The 19,404-nt window shown below is 41.5% G+C and overlaps 1 protein-coding gene across 3 annotated transcripts in view; it reads right to left on the reverse strand.

Annotated features, from left to right (window-relative positions):
- The window catches only part of CDON (cell adhesion associated, oncogene regulated), an 86,447-nt gene that overhangs the window by 19,022 nt on the left and 48,021 nt on the right, over positions 1–19,404 (reverse strand). For all 3 annotated transcript variants that reach the window (XM_067563385.1, XM_067563403.1, XM_067563392.1), the window contains 7 exons: positions 18,906–19,198; positions 16,783–16,957; positions 15,205–15,333; positions 13,167–13,373; positions 12,093–12,274; positions 7,788–7,893; positions 2,406–2,528 (listed from right to left, as the gene is read on the reverse strand). In XM_067563385.1, coding sequence (XP_067419486.1) covers positions 2,406–2,528; positions 7,788–7,893; positions 12,093–12,274; positions 13,167–13,373; positions 15,205–15,333; positions 16,783–16,957; positions 18,906–19,198 — 1,215 coding nt within the window. The remainder of the gene's footprint in view (positions 1–2,405; positions 2,529–7,787; positions 7,894–12,092; positions 12,275–13,166; positions 13,374–15,204; positions 15,334–16,782; positions 16,958–18,905; positions 19,199–19,404) is intronic.

Here is a 19,404-nt window from a genome sequence, read left to right on the forward strand (position 1 = left end):
AATTAACAGGTAGAAATCTTACAAAATTCAGGAAGGCGTCAATATCACACCTGTATTACTGTGAAAGGCATCACTTCATCAACTATATGTTTGCTGTCTACTAAGTAAATACATACTGAATTGTAGCCAGTCTGTAGCCAGCCCAAAAACAATGTAAAGCATTAGTTATTGCCACTGATTTGTTTTGCAGGACTACATTTTTCCATCAGTGAATGTTACAACCAAGATTTTAGATGAGGGTTTGTACTGAACTTTGTTAATAGTTTATCTGTAGCATTAGAACGTGCTTTGCTAAAGGTTAACACTCAGGCTTAGGGCATCTAATAGAGACGTGTAAGACCAATTTAGCTTTTGAATGCCAATTACTTCTTTGCCCATAAATGGCCAAACAGGCCCCACTCAGTATCCAGAGTCTCATCAACATTCACCTTAATGAGCTAAACACATTCAAAACAGCTTGCCTGGTTTACATTCGGATTTTAAAATGTGTACAGCTATCAGGTTTGTTCAACTTTTTTCCCCTCCTAGTCTAGACAGACGCTGTGTGTACAGGGTGATCGCTGCTGCCATCTCAACACAACTCTGCTGGGGTGGTGCCAGCAGAGGCCCACGCTACCCTGTGATGAAATGAGGGGGGGGCTGAATGTTACTTCCTCTGGGAAGACTCCAGCTTGCCTGAAGACAGGAAGAGTAGTTCAGAAAGGAGTGAGGTCAGCTTGCCCAAAGAGAAGGGCCCCAGAGGCTGCTCGTGTGGATGGCGCCTTTCAGTGCCAACCTAAGAAGGATCAAGGCTATGACAAAGGGGTAGAGACAACACTTGCTCCCCTTTGGGGATGTTGCGTAGGGCCCCAGATTGTCTTGATCTGGTCCTAAAAGAGGTCCTGTCCCAAACTAGCAGACACTGAAATCAAGACAAAGCCAGTTACTTTAGTCTGGAATTTTAATGCAGTGGTTCTCAACCAGGGGTACGCATACCCCAGGGAAACACAGAGGTCTTCCAGGGGTTACATCAACTCATCTCATGTACCTAGTTTTACAATAAGCTCTAGATCTGTGCATAAGGACTAGGATCCTGCAGGACCCACTACCGTAACAGCAGGAGAGAGAGAAAAATTCAACAAACAATGCGGGAGCAGATGGGAGTGGGTGTTGCGGGGTGGGACAGAAGCAGGATTACAAAAAAAATAGTCCTCCCATACTGCAAACAAAAAGAACGTCCTGGCCAGCATCCGCTGCTCTCAAGCTGCCCAGCTCTGAAGGCAGCGCCACCACCAGCAGCGGCACAGAAGTAAGGGTGCATGGTATGGTATTGCCACCCTTATTTCTCTGCCGCTGCTGGTGGTGGCAGTGCTGCCTTCAGAGCTGGGCAGTCAGAGTTTTTAAGTGCGGTGAAACTTGGGGGTACGCAAGACAAATCAGACTCCTGAAAGGGGTACAGTGGTCTGGAAAGATTGAGAACCACTGTTGTAATGAACTGTTGCAGTAGACAGTCAATATACTTAGTAAGGAGGGGCTGGGGTGAGAACATTTGTAAACATCTGATATTCTAAGATCTGTCTGAAATAGACCTGTACTAATGAAGAGTACCTGAGCACATTAGGACAACACACACATTCCTAAGGAGAATGAATATTAGGTTGCAGGTAAAGGAGATGTCAATATGAATATCTGACTGCAGGTTGTCCCCCTTGTATAGTCTTAAAATCTTGAAGAATTATAGAGCTGTTGATAACTAAGCCAGACTCTGGGGTATATTCCACCCAGGAGGGCGACCCAACACATGCAGCAAGACTGAGAGATTGCAGCTCTCAGCCCTGCCCTGTAAGGTAATAGGTATTGCACTGTACATTTGATGTGCCTGCTCCTCGACTCTTTTCTTAGTAGTGTATTTGCAGACTTATTTTACTTTTACTCCCAGCATGCTCCCTCAGCAACATAACGATTTTAAAGATTTGTTTGCTTGAAGAACCAAAGTGACTGAGATAGTTAATTTTGTTTTGCAAATAATTACTCTGACATTTTCAAAGACTAGCATTCCCATCTTCTTGCCAGAGGCAGGTAGAATTGGTGTGAGTGGCAGCCAACTTACTCATCATGAATTAAGAATTTGTACGAGTCCTGAAAACACAGTGTAGGCAGAAGTACATTATCTGCCAGTAACCAACTGGTCTAAAAATCTTTGCAAACTATCTTTCCTGGAGACAAACATATTGGTCTCTATACAGTCAAAACAACCTCAGCGATAGTAAACAAAAACAATCCTCAAAACATAATTATAGGAGATGGCATCAACTTTTTAAAATAATTAAATGAGAGGGCCAGGGAGTAAAAGATCAAAGGGTAATTTTTAACAGGCATTTACATTTGACATTGGCTTTCAGATAAGCAAGCGTCCCCCCCCTCACCTTTTGTCTCGCACATCATCACGTTGCTGTACTCACTTTCACCTCCTTCATTATAGCATTGCATTTTAATATCGTAAGACGTTTCTGGCTGCAGGTGACTTATCAGGTGCCACTGCTTTGTCCCTAGGAAGAAAAATGAAATTAGATTTGTTTTCTTTGGTATGAGACAGGTTGGGGGGGGGGGGGGGTGTTAAAATTCAAGTCACCCAATATTTTCACAGGAAAGATTCAGCTGAAGTCAATGTTATGACCTCAGCTAGTAGAAGCCACAAATAATTTAACTTATACTTTGTGAAACATACTAAGGAACACTCTTGGATAACAGGCCTGTCTTTCTCACTTTCCGGCTCTAGGGGCATGGACTCCAATCCAAGCAAGCTTCTCTAATAGAATGATTTTGTCATCTCTGGCTCCTAGCCAATCTTTCATTAAGACACCCTCCTGAAGTACAGAGCACTCCAGGATAAATCACACTCCGTTTTTACTTTCACAGACTTGTGACAAATCTTAATAAACAGGGATCCTTTTTTGAGAGTTTAATTAACTGTTTGAGCACTTCTAATCTCTCTTGAAAAATCCCACCTTGAACTGGCTCCACTGTTTCTTAGAAACTGTCATACCACCTACTGATTTAAGTATTAATTAAAAAAATAAAGTCCACTTGGCTGCAAGATTCCATTCTAACTCAACGGAATTAAAGCTGAAGTACAATTCCCACTACTGTGTCACTAAAGTATCCTATAAAGGATGGTGGTTTAAACTCCAAGACACGAGAAAGGATTTTTTAAACTGCTTTCTTTCACAGTGCTCCAAGAGGTGAACTACTATGAAACAGAACTCTCTGTTCACACACACTAAAATGAATAGATGCCCCAAATAACAACTTTTATTTAAATATTGGTTGATGCTGGAATTAGCCTATTCCTAAAGCACATTTTTCCTTCGCCTTCCACCCCCAAACATTCCTCTCAGTAATTACTATACCGGGTTTTAGGTTTCCGCTTTAAACCATTAGTGGAACTGGAATCAGTACAGGCACTTTAACTGTGCTCTCCATGCACCATTAGGAAGGAAAAACATTTAAACAACTGACATCAGACTACATTTAGGTTTAAAATTCAATCTCCAGGATCGAAGCAACAGGGAAAAATTCAGTGCATGTAAGCAGGAAAGGGCAGGTTTAATTTTGCTTTTGCTGAAAGGTACAGATAATCGAGAGCCAGATGATACAAACACACAAACATCTTTATAAAATTGCTTGTGGCAACTTTTATAGAGGAAAAACCTTCTGTAAGCTTTTGACTGTCTCAGAAGACAAGACTTAGCAGGAAATGTTAATGAAAGCTTAAGGCAACTAGGTAAGTAACACAACCATCACAACAGCTTTTCCACTAGTAAGAGAGCCTTTGCAAGATAAAATCTTCTGTCAAAATCAGACACAATTCCAGAGTAACAGAGCGAAGACTGTGAAGGCCAGCTTAACCATTTGTAACGTGTAGGGGTTAACCAAAAGGCATGGCACCTAAATTAAGGATCACATGCTTCTATATCCATTTTTTTAAAGTAAAAAAAGAATCAAGTCACATTTTAATTGAAAAACTGCTTTAGCTATTTTACAGAAACATGGTAAAAAAGCTTTAATGTTTCAAGTTTTTACTATGTGAATTTCAATTCCAGGCTCTGGCCCAGCTGAGTGGCTGCTAATGGCTTCAGACTGCCACAAAGATTTCAGTATGCACAAACTTGAAAATCAGAAATAAGCAAATTTCACAGCACAGTGGAGCCCACTTAAACAACTGCACAATGCATAACATTCATAAACGCACAAGTTCTGTGTCACAGAAGGCTAAAATATATTTACAGACAAAGATACTAACTGCATAAGCTTTAAAGCAATGCTCTGAGCACAAACACTAGACATTTAACAATCCTACAATCTGCAAAAGCTCATGTCACCCTTACAGTCCTGTGCAAGCTATAGTCAAAGGAGGAATCTGAAACACAAGGGTCCAATCCTGCCTCAACTGAAGTCAATGGCAAATAAAACCCTTACTTTCACTAGGGCAGAATGAGGCCTCTACATTTATTTAGGCCAGATGATTAAGAAGGTGTTAAAAAATATAAAGTGTCACTACTTCTTCCATGAAAATTATGACCTAAAAGTTCCACAGCAAAATAACCCATTGGCTCATTATATCTGTTATCGATGAGTTTGAAAAGCAAAGCATGAATTATGCTACCTAAATTGTCAAATGAGCTAACATTTACTGGATCTTGGGCTCAGGGAAGCTTCCTTATAACAGATTAGAAAGTTAAGCACCTACTAAAAAGTTACTGGAGAGGCTTCCCAATCTGCAAGAGAAAATGGGGGTTACTTACTATAGCAGGAGGTTCTTTGAGATGTGTGGTCCCTATCCGTATTTCATAGGCGGGTACGCATGTGCACCCTGCACCAGAGTCTGGAATTTCTTCGAAGCAGTGTCCGTTGACTCTCCTCATGCTCCTGACCAAGAGCGTGAGAGGCAGTGCGAGTCAATGCCTCTCCAGTTCCTCCTCTTACCGCAATCCAAACGGATCCGAAGCAGAGGGGGTAGAGGGAGGGTAGTGGAATACAGATAGTGACTGCACATCTCAAAAAACCTCCCGTTACACTAAGTAACCTCAATTTCTTCCTCAAGTGCTGGTCTTCTATGTGTATTCCATACACGGGTGACTGTCAAGCAGTGTTCAGACTGGAGGAGGGTGCAAGGAAACTGGTAGGAGAGAGGTCTGTAGTACTGCCATTCCTACAGCTGCATCCGCTGTTGCTGCTTGAGTTAGAGCGTAGTGTCATGTGAAAGTATGGATGGAACTCCAAGTTGCCGCTCTGCAGATGTCCTGCAGTGGACGGTCCGATAAGGATGCTGTGGAGGCAGTATGCGCCCATGTGGAGTGAGTTGTGATACGCCCAGGAGGGGGGAACTTTGCTATTTTGTAGCATTCTAAAATGTATCCCAAAACCTATTTAGAAATCCCCTGTGAGGATATGGCTTGTCCCTGTGACCTTTCTGCCAAGGCAACAGAGTCTCAGAGATTTTCTAACAGGTTCGGTTTTCAGCAGACACATTGCCAGGGCACTCCTGACGTTGCAACATCATCGTCTCCTTGGAAGAAGCGTGGGATTTCAGGAAGAAAATAGGAAAGTATTGTTTGATTGATGTGGAACTTGGATTCAATCTTGGGGAGGAATTTGGGGTGCAACCAAAGGGAAACCACCTCCTTGTGAAATACCATACAAGGAGGGCCTGCCATCATGGCTCCCAGCTCACTAACCTTTCTTGCCAAAGTGATGGCCACTAAGAATGCCACCTTCATGGACAGCTGGATCATGGCATGTCGCCAGAGTTTTCAAGAGTGGGCCTGTGAGCGTTGAAAGGACACGGTTAAGGTCCCATTGAGGCATAGGTTTAATGTGCAGTGCGCAGCTCCTGATAAAGACCTTCATAAAAATCAAACTGTGGTCAGGTGTGTGAAGATAGAACGTCTTCCATTAGGGGAAGGAAGGCATTAATTGTTGCTAGGTGTACTTGCAGCAAACTGAGGGCTATAACTGAGGTCTTTAAGAAGAGGAGATAGTCTAAGATAATATCTCTGCTCAACACGGATATCTCTGCTCAACACGGTCAACAAGGTGCTTGCAAGGGTCCTGCTGAAATGACTCCAAGTCCTTGTTAAGTGAGTTTGTCCTGAGAGCCAGTGTGGGTTCAGAACTGGACGCGCCATGACTGACATGTCCTTCACAATGTGCCTGTTGCAAGAAAAAAGCTGTGAACAACAGGCATCTTTCTATGTAACATTCACTGGCCTACAAAAGGCATTCAACGCAGTTAGCAGGAATGGCCTTTACAAGATCTTGTTGAAAACTGGCTGTCCACAAAAAGTGCTCTCCCTATTTAAGGAGTACCATGAGGGAATGAAGGCAACTAACCAGTATGAAAATGAAACACTGTCTGAGGTTAGCATTGATACTGGCATGAAGCAAGGCTGCGTCTTGGTGCCTACTGGCTTTGGCATCTTCTTCTCTAGTCTTCTTAAGTACGCTTTCAGAAACTATCAATCTGGCGTACTAGTTGAACCGAGGACAGATGGCAGCTTCTTTAACATCAGGCGATTTCAGAGCAAAAGACATGTCCCCAGCTCACTATTCAGGATCTGCTTTTTGCAGGTGACACTGTGGGGATCTGTCCTTATGCCCACGTGAGCATCTCTTACTCTCATGGGGAGCCCTGTGTGATGAGTCCTCGGGCTTTGATGTAAAGGGCTCCACTGAAAGGCTTGTGCTTGAAGGGGTGCTGCTGGTCGGCTGAGGCCGATGTATAGGAGGTCTCCAGTGCCCATGTCAGAGCAGGGTCTCAGATTCTTCCATCAGGAACTTTTCAGTTGGAGCTCATGGGGATCTCTAGTTCTGGGCAGGAAGGATTTACAGATACGGCACTTCGCCTCACCCAGACAGTGCAGGCACCAATGATGCTTGTCGCTGATGGAGAAGAGTGAGAGCAGGAGATGCAGTTCTTGAATCCTGAGCATAGTCCCGGGACTGGGGAGGATTTCCCTTGACCAGGGATGGGGGTGGGGGGAGTATTCAATTCTATTCTAAATGATATAAACTAACTGGAAGTTCTAAGCTAAGAGAAACTATTTACAACTAAATTTTTACAGGTCCTGCAACAGTGAAGGAGGACACAATTCTGACTCAGGCCATGCTGTGGCAAGAAGGAACTGGAGAGGCACTGACCTACACTGCCTCTTAGACCCTCGGTCGGGAGCACAAGGAGAATTACTGCGCTTGTGTGAGTCAACAGACACTGCTTTGAAGAAGTTCCAGACTTAGGTGCATGTGTATCCACATGTGGAATGCACACAGGGACCATCACTCGAAGAAGAACTAAGGATTTAGCTATCTTAAAAAACTTGCATCAGTGAAACTAAATCTAAAATCCATCTAATTAGACCAGTGCAAGCCCCTAATTATTAGATGCACATAAACTGGTTTAAATCTCAGTAATGCCAATTTATTTTATTTTAGTAAATTAATGGATTAAACTACACTGGGTTTAAGCGCATTTGCATGTACAGCTTCCAATGATGCAACAAGATCAATTTAAAAGTGGAATTTAAATCTAGTAAGTTTGCAATACGGATTGAAGAAACAAGTTCATGCGGGGATGAATTTGGTGCTAAATAGTTAAGATTTCTACTGCTGGTGACTATATGATTTAGGCTGAATGAGTTTGGGTAAAGTAGTTTAGATTTTATGTAATCACAGCCATTACAGCTAGATGACAGTTTTCCCCAGCAAGTATCTGGTATACTGCCTCTGATAACGCACACACATCATCGTACCTTCCACAATATCCCTCTTGTAATCACTATCGTTGTCACTGTCAGTTGGCCGGTAATAGATATAAAATCCTTGGATGGGGGTGTTGTTGTTGCTTGAAGTAATGTACTGGAAAAGAGAATAAAAACAGTACATTAAAGGATAAATCCATTTAAAATTAAAATATTGTGTTGTTGAAACATCATCACATTTTTTGACAAACAAATTTACTTCATTCAGGAAAAGATCAGAAGTATTTTCAAGAAAGAGTGGTCTTAAATAAAATAGAAGTACAAGAAAGCACTGTAGTTCAGATGGTATAAAAGTTTCTATTCTAATCCCCTGTTGTCAGTCACCAATTGCTGTCTGAAACTTCCATTGTGGCTGAGAATGTTTGCATACTGGTCTCTGAGTAACACTGATAGACCCCGGTGGGTGGTGGCTGGGTACAAACCTGGGACCTCTGAACTTTAGCATATGAACCTCTACTGCATGAGCTAAAAGACACATGACTCTTAGCCAAGGCTGTAGTAGCACACTCAATCTCTAGCTGGGCTTGGTGCCACTACAGGGGGATAGAGCACCACACCAAGTGGGGGTTACATCTGAACGAAGGTGAATTTCCTAGAGTCTCTGACCTAGCAGTCCCGGTACTTTTGAGCACAAGGAGAATGGAAAACACACATCCTTCCCATTGAAAAACAAATCTTGCCATCTTTTTCTGAACCGCCGTACAAGCTGAAACAATTGTGGTTTGAAAGTTGAAAACAGGCCTGCCTTTCTGTGCTTAAGAAAACTGTATTTGATTTGACAGAGGAATAAATCAAACTGAGTGTGCAAAGATTTTCTTTTAATAAGGTCGCATGGTGTGAAGTGAAAGATCTGCTTTGCATGTGTGTGGAGCTAAAATGAACTGCACAGCGAAAAGTTTAGTCCAATATATGCTGTGAATGCAGATACATGGGACTGAGGAAAGCCTCGTTGAAGGTTGAGAACGGACTCCTGCAATACTGAAGTGCCTGGAATAGGTCCATAGCGGGGAACTCCCCTCATGACGTGCTGGAGAGAGTGCAGCTCTGGGACACCCTCCTGTGTCCCCTTTTGAACATAGGGCTTATTCCCATTTGAAGATTTTACTCTAAGTCAAAGATATTGACCATTATGAGAAAAAAAAAGTTACAAGGATCATATAAGATCAGACATGGTGGGTAGGCATGCAGCTGAAGACTTCTGTAATGAACAGGGGGCAGAGTTGAGATGGTCCAGCTTTAACTTGGGTTAAACTGACACACTTGGGCTTATACTTAAACCTTGTATAAGCACAGCGATGTCAATCAGAGGTGTGAAAAAACCCACATCCAGCCCACAAAGCTATGCTGATAAAATCCCCAATGTAGGCGCACCTATGGCAACAAAAGAATACTTCTGTCGACATAGCTAATGTTGTTCAGGGAGATGGTGTTCCTATACTGTACCAGCAGAAAAACTCCTTCTGTCGGCATAGGTTGCATTCCCACTAGGCTATAGCTATGCTGACATGTCTGTGCTGGCATGGACCCTGGAGTGCAGACACAGCCGGTATTTCCTGACTTACACGTTCAAACTTAACATTCTGCTAACACAGAAATCCGTAGGAATACTCTGATGTAGTCCCCTGAGAAGTTTTAGATATAGTTTCTTCAGTTTATTATTGATATTTTATCTTTCAAGGTTGAACTTTTTCAAGCAAATTGTTGAACTGGGAATTCTGTGGAGTTTAAAAATTATCTTAACGGTGCACCAGGTTGTGTAGATCAGTGTACAAAAGCAAAAAACTAATGACACGGTGGATTTCAATAAGGACTTTAAAATATTTGTTTAGGAAAGACAGGATTACAGAGGAAAGGAAGGGAATGTTTTTGCCATATGGAATTTATTGGACACACTTCCTCTTCAATTGTAGCCTACTGAAAATTCTCAATACAGAGTATGATTTTGAGGCTTGGTTAAGACTTTTTAGAGTGTGTCTAATACGACAGAGCTTACAAGAAGTGGAAGCTTGGTCAGATGACTAGGGAGGATTATAAAAATACTGCTCGAACATGCAAGAATGAAATCAGGAAGGCCAATGCGCAACTGGAGTTGCAGCTAGCAAGGGACGTGAATGGGGAACAAGAAGGGTTTCTACAGATATGTTACCAACAAGAGGAAGATTAGGGAAAGTGTGGGCCCCTTACAGAAGGGGGAGGCAACCTAATGACAGAGGATATGAAGAAAGCTGAGGTACTCAATGCCTTTTTGGCCTCTGTCTTCACAAGGTCAGCTCCCAGACTTGACAAGGTCAGCTCCCAGACTACTGCACCGGGTGGCACAGAATGGGGAAGCGGTGAACATCCCTCAGTGCTGAAGGAACAGGTCCAAGACTATTTAGAAAGATTGGACATACACAAGTCCATGGGGCCAGATGCAATGCATCCTAGGGTGCTGAGGGAGTTAGCTGATGTGATTTCAGAGCCAGTGGCTATTATCTCTGAAAGCTCGTGCAATTGGGGGAGGTCCCTGATGACAGGAAAAAGGCAAATATAGTGCCCATCTTCAAGAAAGGGAAGAAAGAGGATCCGGGGAACTACAGACTGGTCAGCCTCACCTCAATCCCTGGAAAAATCATGAAGCAGGTCCTCAAGGAATCCATTTTAAGGCACTTGGAAGAGGAAAGTGATCAGGAACAGTCAACATGGATTCACCAAGGGCAAGTCATGCCTGACCAACCTGATTGCCTTCTATGAAGAGGTGACTGGCTCTGTGGATGTGGGGGAAGCGGTGGACGTGATGATATACCTTGACTTTAGCAAAGCTTTTGATACAGTCTCCCACAGTATTCTTATCAGCAAGTTAAAGTAGTATGGGTTGGATGAATGGACTATAAAATGGATAGAGAACTGGTTTCATCATCGGGCTCAATGGGTAGTGATCAATGGCTCCATGTCTAACTGGCAGCTGGTCACAAGCGGAGTGCCCCAGGGGTCAGTCCTGGGGCCGATTTTGTTCAACATCTTCATTAATGAACTGGAGGATGGGGTAGATTGCACCCTCAGCAAGTTTGCAGATCACACTAAGCTGGGGGAGTGGTAGATACCCTGAAAGGTAGGAATAGGGGACAAAGTGTCTTAGACAAATTGGAGGATTGAGCCCAAAGAAATCTGATGAGGTTCAACAAGGACAAGTGCAGAGTCCTTCACTTAGGACGGAAGAAACCCATGCACAGCTACAGACTGAGGACCAACGAGCTAGGCAGCAGCTCTGCAGAAAAGGACCTGGGGGTTACAGTGGATAAGAAGCTGGATATGAGTCAGCAGTGTGCCCTGGTTGCCAAGAAGGCTAACAGCATATTGGGCTGCATTAGTAGAAGCATTGCCAGCAGATCGAGGGAAGTGATTATTCCCCTCTATTCAGCATTGGTGAGGCCGCATTTGGAGTATTGTGTCCAGTTTTGGGCCCCCCCCCTACAAAAAGGATGTGGACAAGTTGGAGAGAGTCCAGAGGAGGGCAACAAAAATGATTAGTGGGCTAGAGCACAAGACTTATGAGGAGAGGCTGAGGGAACTAGGCTTGTTTAGTCTGCAAAAAGAGAAGAATGAAGGGGGATTTGATAGCAGCCTTTAACTATCTGAAAGGGGGTTGCAGGGAGGATGGAGCTAGGCTGTTCTCAGTGGTGGTAAATGACAGAACTAGGACCAATAGTCTCAAGCTGCAGTGGGGGAGGTCTAGGTTGGACATTAGGAAAAAGTTTTTCACTAGGAGGGTGGTGAAGCACTGGAATGGGTTACCTAGGGAGGTGGTGGAATCTCCATCCATAGAGGTTTTTAAGCTGCAGCTTGACAAAGCCCTGACTGGGATGATTTAGCTGAGGTTAGTCCTGCTTTGAGCAGGGGGTTGGACTAGATGACCTCTGAGGTCCCTTCCAACTCTAATATTCTATGATTCTAACAGTGGGTCTTTTTCAAGGGCTCATATAACCTAAACCAGGACCTATTATAAAACAACTCTTCTGAGCTGTTTGGAGGAGTTAAAGTTGCTGATAATCAGCATCCACCATAAGTACAGCAACAACTCAGGTTTCTAGATTTTAAATCTCGCAATACAGGAAAAAATGAGTAGATTGATAGGGTTCATGGGATGGAGCCAACCATGAATCTCTGTTAGGAATATCACTCAGTACTGAAGGAAACAATTACATTGCTAGTTTGAGTGTACTGTTCTTGATCCTTCACTATAAGAGCTTTCTAAATGCCAAGTCAGCAAGAATTCGTCTATAGGTGGGGGACGGAGGAGAAATAAAGTGTACTCACAGTCCATTTTAACATGATCTGAGTGTCGCTGACTGCCTCAGTGTAGGCAATGTGAGGTCCTGTGATAGGGCGGTTGGAAAACCGGTTGGTAAAGCCAGCGACTTGATACGGTCGAGATGGTGAGCTTCGTGGACTATCTCCGTAATTGTTAGCAGCAATCACACGGAATTTGTATGTTGCTCCTTTCAAAGACAAAAGATAAAATTAGGGGTAAGATAAAAATACCCATGTCTAGAAAAAGGGCTCAAGTCACTACAAAAATCATCGAGATAAGACTGTCTTAGTGGAATTAGTTTTAAATTGATTTCTCGGGATTCAAAAAACAAAATTACTTGCTATCAATGATGTTTCTCTCAGTGGTTTTAGATGTGATAGAACCTGCTCTCGTGCTGTGTTGAAAAGCTAGTCAAATAATTGAGCTGGAAAGAAATTTTCACCCATGAGAAAGGCACGGAAATGTTATTTTTTCTCCTCCTAAAGCAGGGATAGTCCAATTAAGATTAGGTGAGTATGTTCCACAAGACCAGTTCCATGCATTTCTAGAGGTCATGGACAATGGTCCTTCTCATCTATTTCTGAAGTTCCCTTGCACTTCTGTCTCATCAAAATAATTAGCTGGCTTAGTATATTTGTTCTCTTGTTTCCCAGCCCAATAATACTTACTAACCAACGGAAAAAAAACCCTGAAGGGCTGCAGAGAAGCACATCGCAATCATAACCTAGATTTAGTATTTACCAGAAATAACAATTAAGTAGGGAGAGGCCGAAAGAGAAATGCATACAAACCACGAACAAACGTCAATAAAAATCAAACTTAGGGTGGGTAATTGTTTCCTTCTTAGAGAGCTAAAAGCCAGTTTCAATTAGGGTAACAAGTTCCTACCCTGAGGCAAGCTAACTACAGATAAAACAGGCCTTTTAAATCATGGTTTATATTCTTAATGAATCTGTAATTATTTTATCTTCTGAAGTGCATGACCAGAAATCAGAAGTACTACTTCTCACAAGAACATGGTCATCTAAAAGAAAAAGGACTTGAATAAAAAATCCTGAAGGGAGTGAAAGTTTTAATACCTGGCTCTAAATTGCGAACTTCCACTGACAGTTTAGAAGGAGAGATGCTTTCGGCAGCAATTAGCCAGTCGCTGTTTCGGCTCATGCGCTTGTACTCTACTTTAAAGGCAGTGATGGGGGAGCCACCATTTGCACGTGGGATCCATGTGACATAGACAGAAGTCTCCGATGCTGTTGAGATAGCAGGGCGATCTGGAGCCTCTGGAACTGAAATAGCAAATTGAGGAAGACGTACACAGAAGTTAGAAGAGAAACATACAACTCCATTCTCTACAGAGAACACCTATGATTAGTTTAATCAATTAAATTAAACCAAATGTGTCAAACACAAAGCATTCTTAAACCCGCCTCCCACAGACATTCCAGTATGTAAAATGAGAGGTGCTTTTATAAGTTTTCCTTTTATCCTTCAGAGTTGGGAAGAGCCCTTGTACTACAAAGTCTTAAATTTTGTATGAAAACTTCGTTGTGGAGGTGAACATTGCGCTGCATCAGACCAATGCAACTAAATTACGGAGCACAAAAGTGTTCTTAAGTAACCAGCAACACACTACCTGAAAATAGGGGAATTATATACTTCACTCAACCCATTTGAAAGAGAGATGCTAATACGCTAACCCCCATCTCTTCCTTGGTGCTACAAAAAGGAAGCACATACAACAGGTTGGTAAGAATAAAAAATTTGAACTGAAATTCCCAGAACCATGAAAAAAAATGGATCCATAAATACTACCAAGCACTGAATTGCTTAAAACAATTTAGAAGAAACAAGAGAAAACCAAGCATGTAACAAATGATATTAATACTTACTGAACTCACTTGAAGTTACAGACAGCAGTGGGAATAGAGAAAATTGAAAGAGGTGGGGTTAGTAATCTGGTTATAACCATTCTGACATCTTAAGTCTTCATTGCACTGGTTTATTATACACATCGCTAAAACAGTGCCACAGAGGAGGAAGGAATTTAATAAGGAACAGAAAGGCAATAGGTTATCTGGCACTAAATGGATTTAAATTCTTAAACCCATTTTCAGTTTATTTGGGTAAAATTTTCAAAAGTGCTGAAAGGAGTTAGGACGCTAAGTGATATTTACAAAATTGAAATATGCACGTCGGAGCCTTAGTCACGTTTGAAAATTGGATGTGGGTACTTCTGAAAATTGTACCTTTTGTACTTGTTATTTACCCTCACTTTGACAATGATCTCTGTAAACAAGCTTAATGTACTGCAAGACGACCTGTATTTAGCAGTAAGATATTTAAAGGAACGTTTTCACCTTAAAAATTACACCTGTTTGAAAATGAATTACTTATTGTTACAGTATCCAATTTGACTATCATTGATTAGCTACAGAATATACATTTGCTTTGTGCATCTGATGGCACTTTGTGTATTGTTATCTTCACCTTCCCCTGTATAGTCTATCTCCTCTTCTTGCAGATTTTTCACAAAGTCAGAGAGGAGAGAAGACCATAATTTACAATTACTTTTTCCTACGTTTATCAAAATTAGCAGTGACATTAGGGGTCAAGTGTTGCATCAAACAACTTAGCTCATTTTTGGAAATTGACTATATTTCAAGGTAAGTGCCCCTTTAAATATTATAAATTCACTGGATGAGAAATCCATTTGATGACGTCTCAGTGTATAAACTACGTTCTTCTCTGTAAGATATGCACTGCATTTTGAGGATTCATAAATAATTATTGCAACAAATGACTGGACGAATCAAGATGGCTACTTAATACACTGCCTCTAACCTTTTAGTTAACACTCTTAAAACATGAATAATCTGATCCTTTTCTCTAAAAATGCATGCAAGCACAGAAAATATGGTAGTCTAAAGTCACTTATATTTGAGCCTTGCCAACAGATGGTTCACAAGAGAAAAAGACCTGCAACAGAAAGACAGACTTAAAGGAATGAACAGAGAATAAAAATGGACACACACACAGAACAATAAGGGTTTGAGAAATTAGCTTAAATGCATCTCATTTTATATTATAACGTGAACTGGAGACTATCCGTACACTTACCTCCGCTATGTCGAGATGGATCTGGAAGAACCACCCCAAAGTTATTTGTCCCTTCCTGAATGACAGGATGCTTAGGAATGCCAACTGGGGGAGATGGGGCCTGCGTGTTTTTTGAGGATGATGTTCTTTCTAAAAAAAAAAATGTTTGATATATGATAAATAGCTCAGTGACTGCAGAAGACGTTGCCGGAAAAAGATCTGCTCACTGCTTCCTTACAGTATGCTCCCTCCAAGTATGCTTTTAAATAAGATATTAACTTTAACTGTGGTGCAGTTGGCACTAACCTGGCTCCAATTCCCACCCAGGTTAGCTGTGCATTAGGGAGTTCCTCAGGGACAGAAGAAGAGAATTCTCCATGTCAATCCACTAAATCACTGCACAAGCCTCAGGCTGGAGTAATCTCCATAATGATTGCACATCTGTACAACATTTATATGCATTAGCCCACCTTCAGATTTCTGCTGTAAAGCGACACAGGGTTCAACACCTCTTACACCGGCTTCCCAAAACATGCCTCTCAATGCCCCAGACTTACCAACACTAGTAAAGGAGCCAGGATGACAGCACTCTAGCAACAGTGTGGTAATAGGTCTAATGAAGTCCCCAAAGTGGAAATTAAAAAATGACGCCAGTGTCCATAGCACATGGCTGCCTCCACCTGGAAATAAATCACTAGCATGTCTAATGATTTTTAAAACAGATGGCTCTGGTTTTATATGACCAATTGTTTAAATCTTTGCATTAGTAGTATTTTAAGCAGCGTGAAGAATATATGGTTATTCAAATCTTTAAAGGCCCAGTTGCTCAGTTTAAACTTGAATTAAAAAATTGCTTAAGTTGGAAATGAGAATTGGGTTAGTGCTCTGAATACAGCATGCACCACAAAATTAGCACAGCAATGTGCACTGGAAGTTTCTGCTTCGGAAAGGCCAAGGCCTTTCCACACAGGGGATTCACAAGGCAGGGCTGAAGCAACTTTATTATTTTGGGTGATGACACCTAGAATGGAAGGACTGGTCAGGACTGAGCATCTTTTTAAATGTTAGGTGGAAAAGGTTGACCAGGGGCTGGCTGCCTTCCGACTCTAGCTAGGTTACTTTCACTAAGGGCTTGTACACACTGCTACTTATGTCGGTGGAACTTATGTTGCTCAGAGGTGTGAATAAGCCATCTAAGCTTCTCCCGCTGATGCCGAGGTGGTTTCATTATGCAGCTGCACCACTGTAGTGCTTCTAGTGTAGACTAGCCCTAAGTGTCCATATAGCGTCGTTACCGTTGTAGTTTTTCATTAATTCATATGCAAACAATCACCACAAACAGCATGACAATTGAGAGTCTGCTGTCTTTTACTGACAAGAATCCTCTCAGCCCACAGCTATGGTAATGCACCATCCAAATCTGACCTCTAGCTATGCTGGATCCCATTTACCAACCTTAGTTGTGATAGCCTCCTTCCTTTGATACTACATTAAAAGCAACTGTTTCCACAAATAGACAATGTATAGACAAGCCACAGCCAACTTAAATTACAGGAATGTTTTGGTAATAACTTTGCATGTAGGAAACACTGCACCCACCTTTGCTGGTGCGAAACGTAAGCATGGCAGGCTGGCCTTCACCAGCAGCACTCCTTGCTACCATCAGAACTTCATAGAGGCTGGAGGGCTCCAGTTCTGTGAGACGAAGCTCATTTTCACTCCCAGGGACACGAACTGTATGCCAGCTTCCCATGACATTGACGCCATCATCCAGCTGTACAAGAGGGAATCACAAGATGCTAAGAGCAAGACAAACCATGACTTCAACTTTAGATGTATGAAAATATCATCTGAGTTGGTCTTCTGGACATTATATTGTATACAATTGTCAAAATGTGTAATTATGTTAAATGAGCTTTACTTAGTGCTAGTGACAGCTCTGGAAATCCAAGTCCTTTATCCACCCAGCAGGTAAAGACAAACAGCAGCTCTGTGAACGTCTACACAACGCCCTTCCAACAGACCTGAGCCCTGGCCTAAAGGACCCACAAGATCAAAGTTTGAGAGAATTTAGTCTCCAGATTTATTTGGCTCCTGGCCACTTAGTACTGTTAGCTGTCTTAGCTAACTAGGACATATTACAGTGGATATTTATTGTGAGAGCTTGTGCCTGAGGAACTAGAATGAGGACAAATGATTTCAAGCAGAATGTCAAAATAGCCATTAGATGGTAGTGTGCGCGTGTCTCACTACAGACCAGCCCTGGATTTTAAACAGTATCCAAGATGAAAAAGGTGACAGTCAATTACCCTAACCTATTCCAGCCTTTCTTGAATTTAAGCATCTTTAAAATGTTTATTGGTTATAATGAGTAACAAAAAGAAGTGTTTTGTCTGCTTGGTTACTTCCAGAGGCTGGAAAACAGCAGGAAGAATGGAGATTTGTTTTAATTAGTGTAAAATTTTTCTTTGTTGGTTTTTTTTTTCTGTTTTACAGTGAATTCACCAGTTCCGTTAGGCAAAGGAAAGATTTCTCTTAATACTTGACCTTCTGAGAAAAGCATTATCCCAAATCCCAAAGGGAAAGGCAGAGATTCTACTGAAAATAAACTACTAAACAACCTAAGACTTTAATAAAAACATGGAAAGCACCTCTAAATGCTATGGATTACTGAAGTTTATACTGGAGGCCTTAATTCAAATTCTTTCTTCAAAAGACATTTCTGTCAAATGCTTTTAGCACGAAATCTTGGAAGAAGAGGAAATCAATTAAATAATTTTTATGATAGAAGAGATCGATGCTTTTAAAACCATTATAAACTGACTACTAAGAAATATATAAGTAAAAAAGCATTAAAAACTGAAAAGATAATTGCTAGTGATGGGTAAATTTGGAAGGGTCAGATAAGCACCAAAAGTTTTGAATATTTATCTGAACCAACTATCTGTAGTTCAGAATTATGTAAACAGGCTCTATCTGTTATGAGATTTCCAGGATTTGACTGGTCAAAAATACCTTGCAGTATTTCCACTTCAGGTTGGGACAAGACTAGGATATACAAAGATTTAAATTTATAAAAAATGAACTAAGTAACTTAGTCCTTCCAAAAAAAAAGTTTGATTTGAAATTTGGGCGTACGTGCTGCATTTTTCTAAATTTTAATCAAAGAAGTTCACTGATTGCAAAAGTTCTATTCAAATACACACAGTACGAATAAGACCCAAACATTCAACATACGTGATGAAGAATTTAATTTTATCTTTCCCTGATATCATTTCAGCTTAAAAATGGTATCAGGATGTGATATAGCAAATTCTTAGACATACTGGGTCAGAGTCAGAACTTTCATCTGATTTATACCAGTGCGAGTGAGATCAGAACCAGGCCCACAGACTTTAGTTTTTTGAATTACTAACGTTGTGTGAATAATGCTCACCATAGTCCAATTCCACACATACAATAATGGTACTACAATGAAAATAAAACTTGAGTTCTGTTGAAGAAGGCCCAGTTAAACCCAGAAAAGGCCGAATCCTTCCTAAACAGACTGCCTGTGTCTCTGCAGCAAAACCGTGGTTCAATTGTATTTTATTTTCTCTTGGGGCTGATACCATAGGTCTTAACATCCACGTTGCTGTAACAACAATAGGTCCTTAAGAAACCTAAAACAATGCAATCCATCTGCTGTGAAGTTATTCCTATCTCCTGCAAAGAAGCAGTACCTTGCGATATTTCACGAAGTAAGCATTGATGGGCAACCCGCCATCCTTTCCAGAGCGCCATACCAGATTGTACATATCTGGCTTGAGTGTTTGTGGAGGGCTGAGGATGACTGGGGCTTCAGGAGGCAAAGCCCCATTGGATGGCTTTTCTGTAGCAACTGCATCCAGATGCAACTTTGTTGGAGACAAATTTGAGAACCCCACTTCCGTATCATAATCTCCACCACCTTCGTCACTCAGGACAACCTCCACAGGAGTGACTTCTTCAGTTTTTGTACTAGATTCAAAAGGAACTGCAGAAGAAAAATTCTGGTTACATCTACAAGACAAAATCTATTTGCTTCACACACTGGAAACAATTAATGATTGTACTTCGCTCCTGGACTCTACTGCATCTTCTATAACAGTAACAGAGAAGGGCAACATTTCATTGGAACATAAGCATTCTTAAGGTGTAGTACCTGGAAGATATAACGTATCCGCTGCTGCCTAATGATGT

The sequence above is a fragment of the Emydura macquarii genome, unplaced genomic scaffold (genome assembly GCF_026122565.2).
Source record: "Emydura macquarii macquarii isolate MOO-44397 ecotype Brisbane River unplaced genomic scaffold, CSIRO-AGI_Emac_v2 contig_312, whole genome shotgun sequence".
NCBI lineage: Eukaryota > Metazoa > Chordata > Testudines > Chelidae > Emydura > Emydura macquarii.